The sequence below is a fragment of the Trachypithecus francoisi genome, unplaced genomic scaffold (genome assembly GCF_009764315.1).
Source record: "Trachypithecus francoisi isolate TF-2019V2 unplaced genomic scaffold, Tfra_2.0 Lachesis_group2, whole genome shotgun sequence".
Taxonomy (NCBI): domain Eukaryota; kingdom Metazoa; phylum Chordata; class Mammalia; order Primates; family Cercopithecidae; genus Trachypithecus; species Trachypithecus francoisi.
Genome location: NW_022681465.1, coordinates 73,678,756 through 73,694,676, shown reverse-complemented (window position 1 = coordinate 73,694,676; position 15,921 = coordinate 73,678,756). Strand labels below are relative to the sequence as shown.

Here is a 15,921-nt window from a genome sequence, read left to right as displayed (position 1 = left end):
CATGACTAAACCCACATGCCACCGTTCCCTCAAACCCCTCAAAGTTCTTTGTGGCACTTCTCAAATTCTTTTAAAATAGGCTCATGTTAGAATACAAATAGCCAAATTTAATGAGCTAAGTCTTTTCATGTCAGAAATAATACCCTGCAGTAAAGTATCATATCCGGCTTTAAAGATGGGCAACAAACTTTTAAGCCCGGATCACTTTTTCAGCCAGCGATTCTAACCCAGTTCTGGGCCATCTTGCTGCTACTATCAACACATGCATTGATGAACTCAGTGTAATACTGACCTAAGCAAGACAGACCTGAAGGTATAGTCACATATACTTCAATGGCCTCCCATGAAGAAAATAGAATGTATTCTGTTTTGGAATAGATTGTTACAGTTCTTGTTCTGGGCCTAGGAAGTAAAAAGTAGATATCAAAGTATATAAATATAGCCTTGAAAGCCAAAATAATATGGTTTTTAAAAGCATATAAGGATTAATATTCAGATGAAACACTTGAATCTGCCACATTTAAGGTATCCTTAAAGAATAGTTTTTTGATCTGGAAAATCAAAACAGATTAGCCTTACCATTGTGTCAACTGGAGTTCAGTCCACACCAGTTATTTTAAAAGATTTTAATGTTAAGCATTAATTCCCATTCAAATACTAATCAGGCCTGACCCTGCTTAGCTTCCAAAATCAGGCTTGTTCATGGTTGTATGACTGCAGATATTAAGTGTTAACTAGGTGTAAAGTTGTTAGCTAGAAAACTGAGAGAGTAAGAAGAGAAGACCAAGTCATCACTGGGTAAGTAAACTACAGAAAGCAGCTACCACCTCTAGGGCTGAGTGGACAAAGGTAAGACATTGGAACCGTCAAAGTTTATAAAGCTTGCAGGAGGGGGTCTCATGGTGCTGCTACTGAGGCCTGTGAGAAGGGAGTACTGCTCAGCTAGGACTGGAGTCCCTGTATCTGAGGACCTGGGACCTGTTGGCCTGGAGAGAGTACACCAGAGGACTAATGCTGGTGTCTCCAAGATGGGCATGATGAGGCTAGTTCTGCAGGTGTTAAAACTGGATTCAGGGGCTGTTTTAGGAAGAAACTCTTGCTGCTGGGGTGAAGAAGCTCTACTAGAGTCACACTCCCAGGAGCCTCAAGCCATAAGGAAGTCCATGTGGAGCAAGCAGACATGTCCGTGTCCCTTCTCCAGCTTGGCAGTTTCCTTCCAGCGCCCCTTACTGGCAGAGCCACCATGCAGCCAGCAGGCAAAGCAGGAATGTTTGCATAGTCTAGCTCCAGCTTCACTAACCAGGGATAGAGGTAGTTCTAAAGCTGAGACAACTTAATAAATGGCACAGATCACCCCTCTAGCTACTCAGCATCCACATACACCCTTCCACACCTTTCAACTTTTCCCCCGACAGCCACACAAATGTTTCCATCTAAAAAGGTGCAACTGTCTTTCATTCAGAGAAAGATGTTCTCACCTTCTCCCCAAACTGGGAAGCTGCAAAGACCCAACAGGCATCACATTCATTTCTGGAAAACGGTTAGTGTCTTTGGGCTACATTAACCACCCCTAGACTTCAGTCACAGTCCCATCTGAATAATTCACTGCCTAAAGACAAAATTGTACCTTTAACTTCAAAAATACTTGCATTAAAAGAAAAGATAGAAAGATAAGAAAACAGGTAATACATACCAGTGTATACACATAACAAGCAAGGAAGAAAATATGCATAGCTACAATTGTCCTCATTACCATCTACACGAATGCCATCTATATCTCAGACATTGAGAAATGAGTATCCTACCTTCAAGGAGATTATAGTCCAGTGTATGGACAGACAAGCAAATAGACTTGTGTGTAAACCATGCAATGGACGTGTGTACTTCAAGAGGACTACGTCAGCTGAGATTTGTCACTGCAGTGTTGAGGAGCCCTGGTTTGGGGCCAGACAGTCTGGGTTACAAACCTGATTATACCACTTAGCAGGTATGTCGTTTAAAATATCTGTGCCTTCACTTTGGGAGGCCGAGTTGGGTGGATCATGAGGTCAGATGCTTGAGACCGGCCTGACTAACATGGTTGAAACTCTGTCTCTACTGAAAATACAAAACTTAGCCGGGCGTAGTGCCGCACACCTGTAATCCCAGCTACTCAGGAGGCTGAGGCAGGAGAATCACTTGAACCCGGGAGGTGGAAGTTGCAGTGAGCCAAAATGGCGCCACTGTACTCCACCCTGGGTGACAGAGTGAGACTCTGTCTCAAAAAAAAAAAAAAAGAAAGAAATGAAAAGAAAAGGAAAAGGAAAAAGAAAAAAAATTTATCTATGCCTTGGCCTTCCTCTGGAAAATGAAATATTGTGATACAGTAATACTCACAGGACTACTATGAATCTTTTAGAGTTAATACAAGTAAAAGGTTAGTAGTGCCTGGTTCCCACCTAAGTCCTGAGTTAAGTATGACTTTGAGTCTTCTACTGTGTAAGACTTTCATCTGTAAACAGACTGTCTCCCTGATTGCCAACCAGCCAGGTGTCTTTGAGCAAAATTAACTACTAAATCTCCAAATGAAACAATTCAGATAATATTACTCATACATAGATTGCATGAATGTATATATTTAAAGACTGTTCAGATTATAAAGACTATTTTAAAACTCACGGTGGGAGAAATTAAGTACTGACCCCTATGAAAACATGTTGACATTTGTAAACAAGCTAAGTGCAATTTAAATTGAGTGAAAACTTGAGACTTACTTTTTATTTAGATACTCTTTAAGTATCTAACAAACGACAGGTATTCTTATGTGGTGGGCTTAGTCCTTCAATTAAAATGTTCACTTAATTGGGTGGTATAGGCACAGAATGCAGAGGGCTTTTGGTGAAGGCTGGGTTGTGAAGGGGTTAGTGTACCAGCCCACATGCTGTCTTAAAACGATTACAAAACAATGAATGACTTTTCTTTGCCTTCGGTCATCAGTTAATGTAGAAAATTAATCTACTCACTCTAGATCTCTCTACAGCTATATGGAAACATTGGCTCCTGGGAAGTGAGAGAACCTTCTGGAAAGTTAGCTCACTTCTGTGTGGTTTACAATGACTGCGTTTTCCTGTTTCTCCTACTATGATACATTGTGGGTAGGGCAGAGGTTATGAGAGCACAGGACAGACTGTTTGGAGGATGGTGGTGCTGAATAATAGCATAAAAATGTGCTAGATGAGTTGCACAATTGGCACCCCCTCAATCCATTATTTCCCTGTTACAAATAAGTGTTAATGGCAAAAAAGGATGTCTTTTATAGTGCTTGGATAGCCCTGGGGATCATATGCAGAATCCTATACTTAAAACAAATTTATCAATGTGAATAAGATACAGTTCATAACTCTAGTCACTGCCTTTACAGTTAAGCAGTTTTGTGAAGAACTGAAATTTATAATGTCCAATCTCAAATGGCATTTGCAATCTCACCAGGCTCAGCATTCGATTTATTTCTGTTTTGCAATAAAACCTAGCAAGTTTTCGATCCCTATCTTTAATACTTGATTTTTATGCCAAAGTTCTAATAAAAACTGCTTAGCTAGATAATCATTAAACGTTACCAGATACCAAGTGCTTAAAGAAAAACCTAATAGGCACACATATTCCATTTTGGAAACTACAAAGGAAACGGTCCTACCCACTCCCCTGCTTTCAGTCTTCAGTCTAATACAGCAGGAGAAGGAACAAAATGAATCCAAAGAACTACAAAAGAAAGTCACTAGTTGTAAGCCTGTTCTGGCATAAAGTCTGGGTCTGCTGTGTTCTGATCTCAATATGCCTCTAAATTCTGCCTACAGGCATCTGTGGGAGGTTATGTGTATTTGAGACTTCTCCATCGGGGATCGCCTGGTGTCACCAAGTGTTCACTGGTACTGGGGTTTGCTGCCTGCCTTCTTGCCATGTCTAACGAAGTGGAGACAGGTGCCACCAACGGTCAGCCCGACCAACAGGCCGCACCAAAAGCACCTTCAAAGAAGGAAAAAAAGAAAGGTATGGAGAAATCCTCTTGAAGCCAAGGAAGGGAGCCATACTTCCCTGGAGAAATGTGAGATTCAGAATAAAGTAAGGGCTGGCTCTTATCTTCCTTCAACCTCAGCTTAGTCTCAAGTTCTCCTAATAGGAAAGTTATACTTTGGGAGAAGAGACTGGTTCATCCCACATGTAATAAGACATCTCTGGAAACCTGCGATTACACCCACTTAGGTCCAGCTGGGAAATACTCATAGGCATCTTGTTCAGTTAATAATGCAATCATTAATTACTTTTTATTTACCATTTGGTTTTACTGAACTCATTGGGAATGGAACTACACAGACCTTGTAAAAGGAGCAAAAGACAATATAAAGATGGGATAATTATCTTTACAATTTTCAAGAGAACTTAGGCATAATTTCTTTCTGCCTTATTGATAGTTTAAAATGTTGGTCATTTGTTTTGCAGCTTATTTTTCTTATGTTAAAAATACATATATTATCATCCTTATATTCTTTTAAAGACTTAAAAAGAGCTATGATGAACAATGTCCCCAACTCCCACCTCCCATATTCCCATAAGTTTCCCATAATGCTGTCAATTTTGTACTTCTAAGAGTTTACTTTCTCCCCACCCCAACTCCATACACAGTTGATTGTGGAACATGATTTTGCTCAAGGGAAGTAAGAATAAGACAGGATAGAATATTATATACATGATCAGTTGTAGTATAATTAGGATTTATACTACTTAAATTTTGGAGATGCTAGAGCATATTTGGTCATAATTAGAACTGGCATTCTTTATCCTGTATTCCTTTCTTTTCTCAGGCCCTGAAAAGACAGATGAATATCTCTTAGCAAGGTTCAAAGGTGATGGTGTAAAATATAAGGCCAAGCTGATTGGTATTGATGATGTGCCAGACGCAAGAGGGGATAAAATGAGCCAAGACTCTATGATGAAACTAAAGGTAAAAAGGAAATGAATGCTTTATCTGTATATTAAGCGAAAGTCCAAGAGAGGGAATTATATTAGAAGCTCTTGTTGACCTATGTTCAATTACTTGAAAACCCCTTTTAATTACATTATCCGTCAGTAGTGCCCCATTTTCTGAGAAGCCGTGAGTGTTTGCATATTTGGAGGGATGTCCTAGAGACCTAATTTTATCAAGTATAACAGGACTCTAGATGCCTTTTCCTTCTGGCAAACTCAACATTGGGACGAACTAAACCTATTCTTATTTCTATTCCTATAAAAGCTATGTGCAAATGTGTACATTTTTCTCTGACTATATGTGGAGAGCACGGAATATCCTGTTTTAGACCTGGGAATTGTTATGACAAAATTTAGAATTCTATTTAGACACTGGTGTTCCGTAGTGTTAGCCTTTCCGCTTTTTGAATTTTAAAATTTAGTACTATGGCACTATGTGAAACTGACTAAATAAATAATACTTGTTCAATAGTTCAAGGCCTAGAAGAAACATCTCTAAAGATCTTCTAGTTGATCTTTACGAGTGACTATTATGAGGCCAAGAGATTTAGAGTGACTTGTCTGAGTTCGCACAGCTAACTAAGGGATGCGCTGGTTCAACGTCTTCCGTGCCGTCCTGCTGTCCCTGATGAAAAGTGCAAAATTCTTTCATCGATGGCAAACCAGGTTGAAAACAAAGCTGACTGACTTGGAAAATTTTGATATTAAAAGCATTGTAGAATGTTTTAAAAAATTCAACTTCTCTTGCTTTTCCACCCTCATCAGGGAATGGCGGCAGCTGGTCGGTCTCAGGGACAACACAAACAAAGGATCTGGGTCAACATTTCCCTTTCTGGGATAAAAATAATTGATGAGAAAACTGGGGTAAGAATTCACATTTGCTGATACCTCTCTGACCACCTGAGTCTGACCAACAATTTGCTACTTGAATTTCGGCTCCCCTTCTTCTTTCTCAACGTTCTGTAGGGAACAAATACAGCAGATATTACATCTTCAGAAGGAACAGGCAGAAAACAGAATGGGGGTAAAAGTCAAGATACTTTATTTTGAATTTGTGTTCTATAATAAATGTGAATCTAAGTCTATTAAGTCTGTTAATAGGCTTAGCTTCACATTATGTCTATAATATATAAATATATATAGTTTTGAAATTAAATAAATATGTATATAATTTATACAATATAATATTTTAAATATAAATTAAAATATAAATAAATATATATATAATTTATAAAGTAAAACTTTATATATATATTTTTTTGACCTCAGGTATACAGAACTAGATTAATTTTAACCCCTAGTTTGTGACACTTTTATGTATTGGTTACATGTGAACTTACCAGCTAACCTGAAGCTAGAACCTCACCTGTAACACATCTACCTCTTTTTATTTATTTTTTCCCTGCCTTCTCACCTCACAGATGTAACCTTGTTTATTTTTTGCTGGTTCCTGTTGTTCTATCGCTTATGAACAGTCTTACTTATTTTGCTTTGTTTTTAAGCCTTATCAGAAAGCTATTTATCATATGTCAAGCCTTCTGTGATTTATTTTAAAATGTGTGTGGCTCATTACCATTGCTATAAAATACTCTCTTGCATCACGATACTGTGGGGAGACCTCCAGTTACTGTTCATCCCTTTCTAGAGTGCCTATTATCTACTATGCAAACCTAGGGCCCTGGCACCCTAGTGGACCCCACTCAGCCTGCTGGTGCTGGGGTCCTCAGGCACCACTCTCTTCATCAGTCGCCTTTATTTCTCAACTCTTATTTTCCCAAGCCCATCAGAGAAAGGTGGCATGTTTCTCTCACCCTTCTCTCTCTCCTCAAACTTTCTAAGATAATAACATTTTTTCGGTGGCCTTAGACATTCAGGACCAAAAGCCGAGACACACTCTGCCACCTACAAATATCCCTGAAGAGTTGAACCTTGTTACCTGCTTGAAAGGATCAAGAGAAAGGAGGGAAAAATAGAAGAAAAGACACTGCTAAGCCAATAAAGTCCCCACCCCTTATAATTCCTGGTTAATGACATAGTCATTATGTCATTAACATAATGTCATTATTACTACATTATGTTACTATGTATTAGACTGTCTAGGTGAGGCTGAGAAATACTCAATGACAGTATTTGGTATCCTGCAGAATATACTGGGAATACTGTTCCAATAACACATAGGATGGTTCCTTGGCCACTCTGAGCCATCATCAATGAATCCCTGTGAACACTCCTCTAGCTTAGTTATGCTGTTCATTTAAGTTTGTGTTTGAGTTGGGAAAGTTGGCCTATTTGACTTGGCTTAAGGGCTAAATGTCTCCTCTTCACTTGGTCATCTAATCCTCAGTCATTCCTTGCTATATGGCATCATGTCTTTAAAGCAGGGAGAGTAAAGTATCAATATTTTAAGGAGGAACATTCTTCCCACTTTAGTTTTCTATTCTTCTTTCTTTTGAAGCCCTTTTTAGCAAGAGTAATGCTTTAGCCTTCAACCAGAAACTTTTTAGTTCTTTAACCTTTCTTCAAATGGCTTAACCTTTTCATATATGTCTTCATATATGTGTCTGAGGCTTAGGTGTGCTAGCCTGCAAATAGATTCTGGTTTTCTTAATAAATTACTCTTTATTTGTTTTTTTAAGGTAATAGAGCACGAACATCCAGTAAATAAGATTTCTTTCATTGCCCGTGATGTGACAGACAACCGGGCATTTGGTTACGTGTGTGGAGGAGAGGGCCAACATCAGTTTTTTGCCATAAAAACTGGGCAACAGGTGAGCTCTAAGTCTTGACATAGACCTGGGGACTTGTCCTCTATTGGACATTGGAGTGTCTGTCACTCAACTAGAAGATTTACTGGAAATAATTGGATGTAGGAGGGCTAAATAATGATTCAGATAATGACTATTTTTATTGGCCTGTGGAATCTTTAAAAAATGTCATCGATAGCCGTGTACTACTGTGTGCACAGGATTGTGAGAATGGACCTTCTTATAAAGTGAATACCGATTTCAGAACAATGGTGAATTATTCTCAGAAACCTTAAAGGACTTCGAAAATGATCATGATACCTCTTATTTTGTCTAAATACTTTTTAACCCTGCTATCCTTTATGTACCTAAGGGTAAGGATTGGGTTGGTGGTGATCCCCTATAAATAAGCCAGGGGAGGGAAGTAAGGAGTTTTAAGATTAAAAAAAATCCCAGTATGAATTATAACTGATGGGAGACAAAGGAAATAAAATACTAAAATTAAAATACTGATAACAGTGCTTTCCCTTGCTGCAGGCTGAACCATTAGTTGTTGATCTTAAAGACCTTTTTCAAGTTATCTATAATGTAAAGAAAAAGGAAGAAGAAAAGAAAAAGGCAAGTACTACCTGATTAATGCTCCATTAAATTTAAAGCTGGCCTGGTGCAGTGGCTCACACCTGTAATCCCAGCACTTCTGGAGGCAGAGGCAGGTGGATCACCTGAGGTCAGGAGTTCGAGACCAGCCTGGCCAACATGGCAAAACTTCATCGCTACTGAAACTACAAAAATTAGCCAGGGTGGTGGCAGGCACCTGTAATCCCAGCTACTCGGGTGTCTGAGGCAAGAAGAATTGCTTGAACCCGAGGGGCAGAGGTTGCAGTCAGACTGCACTCCAGCCTGGGCGACAGAGCGAGAGTCTGTCTCAAAAAAACAAACAAGCAAGCTTAAAATTGTATTCAGGACTATGTTTAATATTATGTATAAATATGATCTATCTGAAAATTTGGCTTCTATATGTATTGTCTATTCTTCCCAGTAGGGCAATGGATAGATTTTTATGGTTAGGCACTTCTAATCTCCAGTCCCCCGGCTTTTATTTTTTTTCTCTCTACAAGATTCATATTAATTCTAGGAAATATACAGGACAACCAAGTTTAAATCCAGTACCTCTACTCAAACCTAATATTGATATGAAAAGGGGAGGGGAATGGAGGGCAGAAATAATATACGAGACTTATTCTTGCCTTATGTCTGTGAACCACAGGCATACTTGTTTTTGTATTTAACTCCCTTTCACTATGAATACAAAGATCACTGAATATGTATCTTTCTTTTTAGATAGAGGAAGCCAACAAAGCAGTTGAGGTAAAATTGCATCTTTACTTCTTGTTAATCATGTGTGTGATGCGCGTAAGCCCCTGTTTGCTACCTGCGCAACCACTCTTACCACCTCACTTATTACTATGTGTTTATGACCACTCTGATCATGAAAGATGTTTAGTTAAAAGACGAATACCAAAACCATTGCTGCTTAGTAAGGTAACACTGTGGACAAATACATTTTATAGAGAAAGCTCAACTAAATCCTTAAATATTTGCTATCTTTTCAGAATGGGAGTGAGGCCCTAATGATTCTAGATGACCAAACTAACAAACTGAAATTGGTATGTACTAATATGTGATGTTTGACAGTTCTTATTTATCTGAATGTGGTTTCTACTTCCTGTAGATGTTGCTGATACCAAATCTGTATTGAATCTGTATGAAAATTCAGTTGAGACAACTATTTTTCAAAATGTTACTGTAACATCTATGTCAATATACAAAAGTAGTCAAAAAAAGATTAGAAAAGTAATCTTTCTAGTAGCCACACATGAATCTAATCTAACATTTTAAAGGATGTGGACAAGATAGATTTGAGACATGTCTACACTTCTTGACCTAAATAGCTGAATATGAAATCTATTAATTAAATGGAAATTAAATTGTGACAACTACTTTCCTAAACTTTAGGAAACAAATGATCACAACAATATACAAAGTAATCTTTTTTATAGTAGACACATCTGAATCTAATTCAAATACTTTTTTAAGGGTGTTGACCAGATGGATTTGTTTGGGGACATGTCTACACCTCCTGACCTAAATAGTCCAACAGTAAGTGTTTGTTTTTAAATTTGCAATGTAATAAAAATGACATCTATAACTCAAATTGGCAATAACCAGAAATCTTAAGCATCTCATTGAAACTTGGAAGGTGACCGTTGATTTTTGCAAATGAAGTGTCAATGGTTTTTAGAATAAATGTGAATCTTAAGTCACCATGGGAGCCTATCCATACTAATTCAGCTATATTAATATTGCTTACAGGTTAAACCTGAACAATAGGTCAGCAATGTAGTCCTTCATGGTATCACTTAGGATTAGAAGGAGGAGCTGAGTAATAGTCCTTGAATAAGCCTACTTGAAGAAAGTATGATTGTTAGATGGGTAATCATAAAGCCTCCTGGCCTCTTCATTTGTTTTGCATTCTGTCAATTGCAATTTAGCAGCATAAATTTGGTCTGAAGTAAGATTTAAAACAAACAAGAGGCTCAGTTATATTCCACCAAAGCTTGTCCTTGTTAGAAAGCTCCCTATTGTCATAGGATTTCATACCATATCCAGTCTGCTCAATATTGAATGATCTGTAACAACCCTATAAGAATAGAACAGTATTTTCCTTTACAAATTGAAAAAAAAAAAAAAAAATGGTGGTTCAGGGAAAAAGAAGAAGAAGTAGAAGAAAAAAAAAGCAGGAAAGAGGTCCAGATTCAAGGCTTACGCCTAAGTCTTCAGACCTTCCAAAACATACCTCATGTCCATGACATTTTGAATTACTTCTTGCAACTTCTTTTATTTATATAACAGTTTCCTGAGCACCCGCTATTTGCAAGGCATAGCAGTAAGATGCACAACATCAATGACATCATGGAATTTACTCTCCGGCAGGGAGCCCAACACTAAAACTAATCACATCGTTAGCAGTTGATGTTACTTACAGGGTATTTATCTAGTTCAGAAATTCAGATGATGCTTCTGAGGAAGTGAGTTTCTAGATTTGAACATAAAAGATGAGAAGGCAATAAACACAAAAAGAGAATTAGTCTAGAATAATGGGGGGCAATGTCTAGAAAGGACTCCCTTGCATCAGGAAATTATCATGGAAGCCTACGTGACCAAAGTTACAGGAGTTCAAGCAACAGATCAAAGATTGGGTAAAATTCTAACTTCAGAGTTCTGCAGAGAATTCGAGGCCTGTGAATCCTCACTGCATAAAACTTTCAGGTCAAATGAGATGGAGAGGAGTAGAGACTTCATGCATTCTTCTCTGACCCTAACCAAATGAGTATCACAATGCATGGTAGCATTCTAAAATGCCTGTAAAAGAGAAGCCTGTTTAATATTCATTTTAGCATTGAGCCCTAACTCACTTGCCTATAGAACCTTACATTCTTCATAATGTTTGCTATAGTTCTGAGGATAAACTTTTTAAAATACTAGACTAGATTATCCTGACAGATCCATCCTAACTCTGAGGTCCTTTTGATTTGTAGTCAACTTTGCCCTTTCCTCCATCAGTGATGCTTTCTTCAAAATAAATCAGTAATAGTCAAAGAGAGCAAAGCACTCAAGATATGAAGTGGAATTCCAGTGAAACAGGCAAGGAAGTACTGCCTTATAATCTACTTCTGTAGACTTCCAGAATGTTCTAAAAACGGAAATGGAAAACAACATGGATAAACTTCAGTCTCATTTTCATTAGACTTTATGCAGTCTAAAAATTTTTTATTTATAGGAATTCAATTTTTAGTTAAACTAACAATAAAGTAAAATGCCATCAAAATATATACTCTGATAACCAAAGGAAGGCTAACAGATCTAATTATGTGCTGGTTAAGCTTTGACAACATGTTCTTATCCATTGACTCTATAGTCATAGGTCAAAAATAGATTTATCTCTACTTGGCAAAGCCAGCATGTTTAAAAATATTCAACTCTTTCAACAATTGCTTTGAAACATGTAAAGAGAGAAAGAAATCTAAATTGTCTTGACTTTATTATTGGTCCTAGATGGTTGTCACTCCCCTCAAATTTATACAGAAAAGTTTTATGAACTTGAAATAATGCTCATGTTGCAAGCTATGTGGTATCCCCTAGAACGGAATTTTTATTGGCAAGCCCCTTGAGCATTATCCTTCCACAGTGCATCTCAAAAGAAGAAAAGAAAAATAAAAACATAAAAACCCATATTCTGTAACTTTAACAACTTAACCACTTGAAAGCACAGTTACTATGGGAAGAATATAAGACATGATCTATGATCAAGGAAATTAAATCTGGTACAAGGGATGGGATCAGGATACAAAGCACGAGTGTCACTTATGTCCTTGTATATATGCCATTAAGATAACATGGGTGGGTACAGGGAAAGTGCAGACAGAAAAATCAATGCCAAAAACTTTGTAAAGAATCTGAATTTGAGTTGGGTCTTTGATATGTGTAGGAAAGTAGGTTCGTAGTTGGGCTAGAAACAACGTGGGTCTTATTGTGGATCATGAAAATTTGGCCTAAGGAGGCTTATTTTAATATAGGGAGCAGCAGGAGGACACTGAAGGCTTTGAGTAGGGAAGTCCTCAGTCTGACAAACTGGAATGGTTAGGTGAGATTAGCCACCCAGAGAAGAGCTAGGCTATGGAACTTAGGATTTCTGCCCACTTACTGGAGCTCCCTACGAGTAGGTTCTGTAACCTACTGCCATATCTCTAGTGCCTGAGGCTCAGGTGCTCAAACTGTGGCCTACCGGATGCAGTGTTGACAGTCCGACAAAGAATGAATGAGGCTCTGACCAAGGGGGTGGATGAGGAGCCTTTGGCCTCTCAGTTGTAGTCTGTGAACTACACTTTTAATCTTGGATTAATAACAAACCCAGCCTGAGGAGAGCCTTATACATTTTACTTATAGGGTGACTATTCAGAAGTCTAACATTGTGGCTCCTGTTTGGTGTCCTAAGGACTTCTGAAGTATTTGAAAAGGAGAACTGTACCAGTGTGAACATTCAACTGTTCTAACCCAGAGGTGGCTCAAAACAAATAAATAAATATTGAAATCACAAGCTTTTGTAATAAATTTTATCCTACCTTTAGATTGTGTAAAGATCCCTAGATTAATAGCTCTTCCAAACCATTTCTCTGATTAAATCTTTTTTTAATTATAAGCTCTTTCTTGTGACAAATTCTTATTTTATAAAGAGAAAGCCTGGCTTTGGCTTATAAAAACTGTGTTTTTATGCCTCACAGTAAAGAAATCCAAAAGGTAGAATACCATTTAGGTCTGATTTTGCTGCCTCTTTTGTGGCCATGAAATAGGACTTAAATTTTCTAAAAAATTGGGTATTTTTTTTTTCTTTTAAAAGCCAAGGAGTTCTATTTGAACCCTTTTGTATTCACTAGTTTGCAAATTTTATATTCCCTTGAAGTTGTTTTTTTTTTTCCAATGACCAAAATATTTAGTATTCTGCCCACGATAATGCAAGGTAACTACTATAACTTCTACTTCGCGAGGCATTTTTTATCATTTATATTCTTCTCTGGGTAGCATAGTTAAGTATTTAATGGATCAAAGTCAAGCAGAAGGAAGTGATGTCAGTATGAAAGTTCTGTCCTAGGGTGAGTTATAATTCTGTCTTTTACTGGAATAAAGACATGTCGGATTCATCAAATTTACTGCTTTTAAGCTGAGAAATTTCTATTGAACAGTTGAAAATTCAAAAAATTGACAGACCAGAGAAATGACAGAGAGGGGATAGAATTAGTAGGGCCATATATTCGATATGTCTTTCAAATTAACTCTTAAACCCATGTCTCTACCTTGTACAATAGTTCCCCTTTATCTGCAGTTTCACTTTCTGAAAATAAGTCCATGGCCAACCTTGGTCTGAAAATAAGTGAGTACAGTACAATATGATATTTTGAGAGAAGAGAGACAGAGAGACCACATTCATATAACTTTTATTACAGCATATTGTTATAATTGTTTTATTTTATTATTAATTATTGTTGTTAATCTCTTATTGTGCCTAACTGATAAATTAAACTTTATCATGTGTATATATATGAAAAATATACTGTATATAGGTTTTGGCACTATGTGCCGTTTCAGGCATCCACTGTGGGCTTTGGAACATATTCCCTGAGGATAAGGAGGGACTACTGTATATAAATTAAAGATCAGTTTTTGGTTGACTTTAACCACTAAATAGATAAGATTACTGTCACAACACAGGCAACTCTAAGCAATGTTATGAAAAGATGTACAAATAAGAGATCTTAATGTGTGATTGACTAAATTAGGTCAGTATTGAGTGTCCCTTTCAGCTCTTTCAGAGGACATAGACAAAAAGGGTAAGTCCAGAGGAGAGACTGGGATGATGAGGATGAGATCCTACTTGGCTATCGGCTTCAGCAAGAGCCTTAATATTAAGAGGCATACCTGAAGGCCGTGACATAAAGGAAAAGCCTCTCTCCCACCTCTAGCGGAAAGAACTGGACCGATTTTAGGGAAATGCATTTGACCTTAAATTTCATCACAACCAGAACTATAAAATATGAATGTATTAGTTAATGAATGTTCTCATTTAGAGAGATGATCCTACATGACTCTGGGGGGTACAATAGAGAAGACTGTGTGTATATCAGGTAGGAAGCTGAGCTAGGCTTCTGAAATCACTTACTTTCAAGCTCAACATACTTTGATAATCATTTAAAGTAACTCACAATCAATTCCCTTCAAGACTTTCAAAGTCACAAATTGAAACAGTGCTCATAATGAATTAAGCCAGTCTGTATGTGTGAACCAGGGTGAGCAGAGACATGAAGTAAGCAACAGTAAGATTTCACCTAATGATGTTGAGACTTAAATAAAAGGGCATGATACTGGGGAGGAATAGAAAGGACCTAGGCTATAGCTAGGGAGTAATGGACTACAGGGGTTGATGGAAGGAGGTAATGAGCAACTGGTTTATCAAGACCAAATTTAAATAGAAATTCTGATAATCCTAGTCATCTTATGTAATTTTCTCATTTGAAGTCACAACATGAACTAACACTTTCTTTTTTTTTCTTTCCAAATGTGATAGGAAAGCAAAGATATCCTGTTAGTGGATCTAAACTCTGAAATCGACACCAATCAGAATTCTTTAAGAGAAAATCCATTCTTAACAAACGGCATCACCTCCTGTTCTCTTCCTCGACCAAAACCTCAGGCATCCTTCTTGCCTGAAAATGCCTTTTCTGCCAATCTCAACTTCTTTCCCACCCCTAATCCTGATCCTTTCCGTGATGATCCTTTCACACAGCCAGACCAATCGACACCTTCTTCGTTTGATTCTCTCAAATCTCCAGATCAGAAGAAAGAGAATTTGAGTAGCTCATCTCCTCCACTGAGTAATGGGCCCCTGAATGGTGATGTTGACTACTTTGGTCAGCAATTTGACCAGATCTCTAACCGGACTGGCAAACAGGAAGCTCAGGCAGGCCCATGGCCCTTTTCGAGTTCGCAAACCCAGCCAGCAGTGAGAACTCAAAATGGGGTATCTGAAAGAGAACAGAATGGCTTCTCTGTCAAATCCTCCCCGAACCCTTTTGTGGGAAGCCCTCCCAAAGGACTGTCCATACAGAATGGCGTAAAGCAGGACTTGGAAAGCTCTGTCCAGTCCTCACCACATGACTCCATAGCCATTATCCCACCTCCACAAAGTACCAAACCAGGAAGAGGCAGAAGGACTGCTAAGGTGAATTGTCTTCTCCACATATCCATTAGCAGAGTGCATGTTCGGTACCAAAGGGTGGTGTGATGCAAGCTCTCTTTCCTGCTGCTCTCGTAGTTTCCTGTGTGGCTGTGAAATAGAAGGTGGGATAAGGCGCTTTGTTTCTCCAGGAGTACTTTCCTCTAACTGCCACCATTTTTAAGCTTCTCAGCAGTGTTTGTCACACCCTGCTTTCCGTGTGCATGTCTTGTCACTTATGATTAAACTAAACACAAGTTTTTCCATTTTTAATGCTGCTATGCTTCTATACCTCTGGTAAGTTTGATCATCATGCTCTGGGTTGGGAGGGTGAGAGTCCTTGTGATT

At 38.1% G+C, this 15,921-nt stretch overlaps 1 protein-coding gene across 3 annotated transcripts in view; it reads left to right on the top strand.

Annotated features, from left to right (window-relative positions):
* The window catches only part of DAB2 (DAB adaptor protein 2), a 52,786-nt gene that overhangs the window by 26,277 nt on the left and 10,588 nt on the right, over positions 1-15,921 (top strand). For 2 of the 3 annotated variants that reach the window (XM_033179437.1, XM_033179436.1), the window contains exons 2-10: positions 3,834-4,026; positions 4,839-4,978; positions 5,767-5,865; positions 7,638-7,769; positions 8,283-8,363; positions 9,087-9,113; positions 9,359-9,412; positions 9,843-9,905; positions 14,926-15,579. In XM_033179437.1, coding sequence (XP_033035328.1) covers positions 3,936-4,026; positions 4,839-4,978; positions 5,767-5,865; positions 7,638-7,769; positions 8,283-8,363; positions 9,087-9,113; positions 9,359-9,412; positions 9,843-9,905; positions 14,926-15,579 — 1,341 coding nt within the window. In that variant the 5' untranslated portion in view covers positions 3,834-3,935. The remainder of the gene's footprint in view (positions 1-3,833; positions 4,027-4,838; positions 4,979-5,766; positions 5,866-7,637; positions 7,770-8,282; positions 8,364-9,086; positions 9,114-9,358; positions 9,413-9,842; positions 9,906-14,925; positions 15,580-15,921) is intronic. The other variant, XM_033179438.1, reaches the window with a different exon arrangement.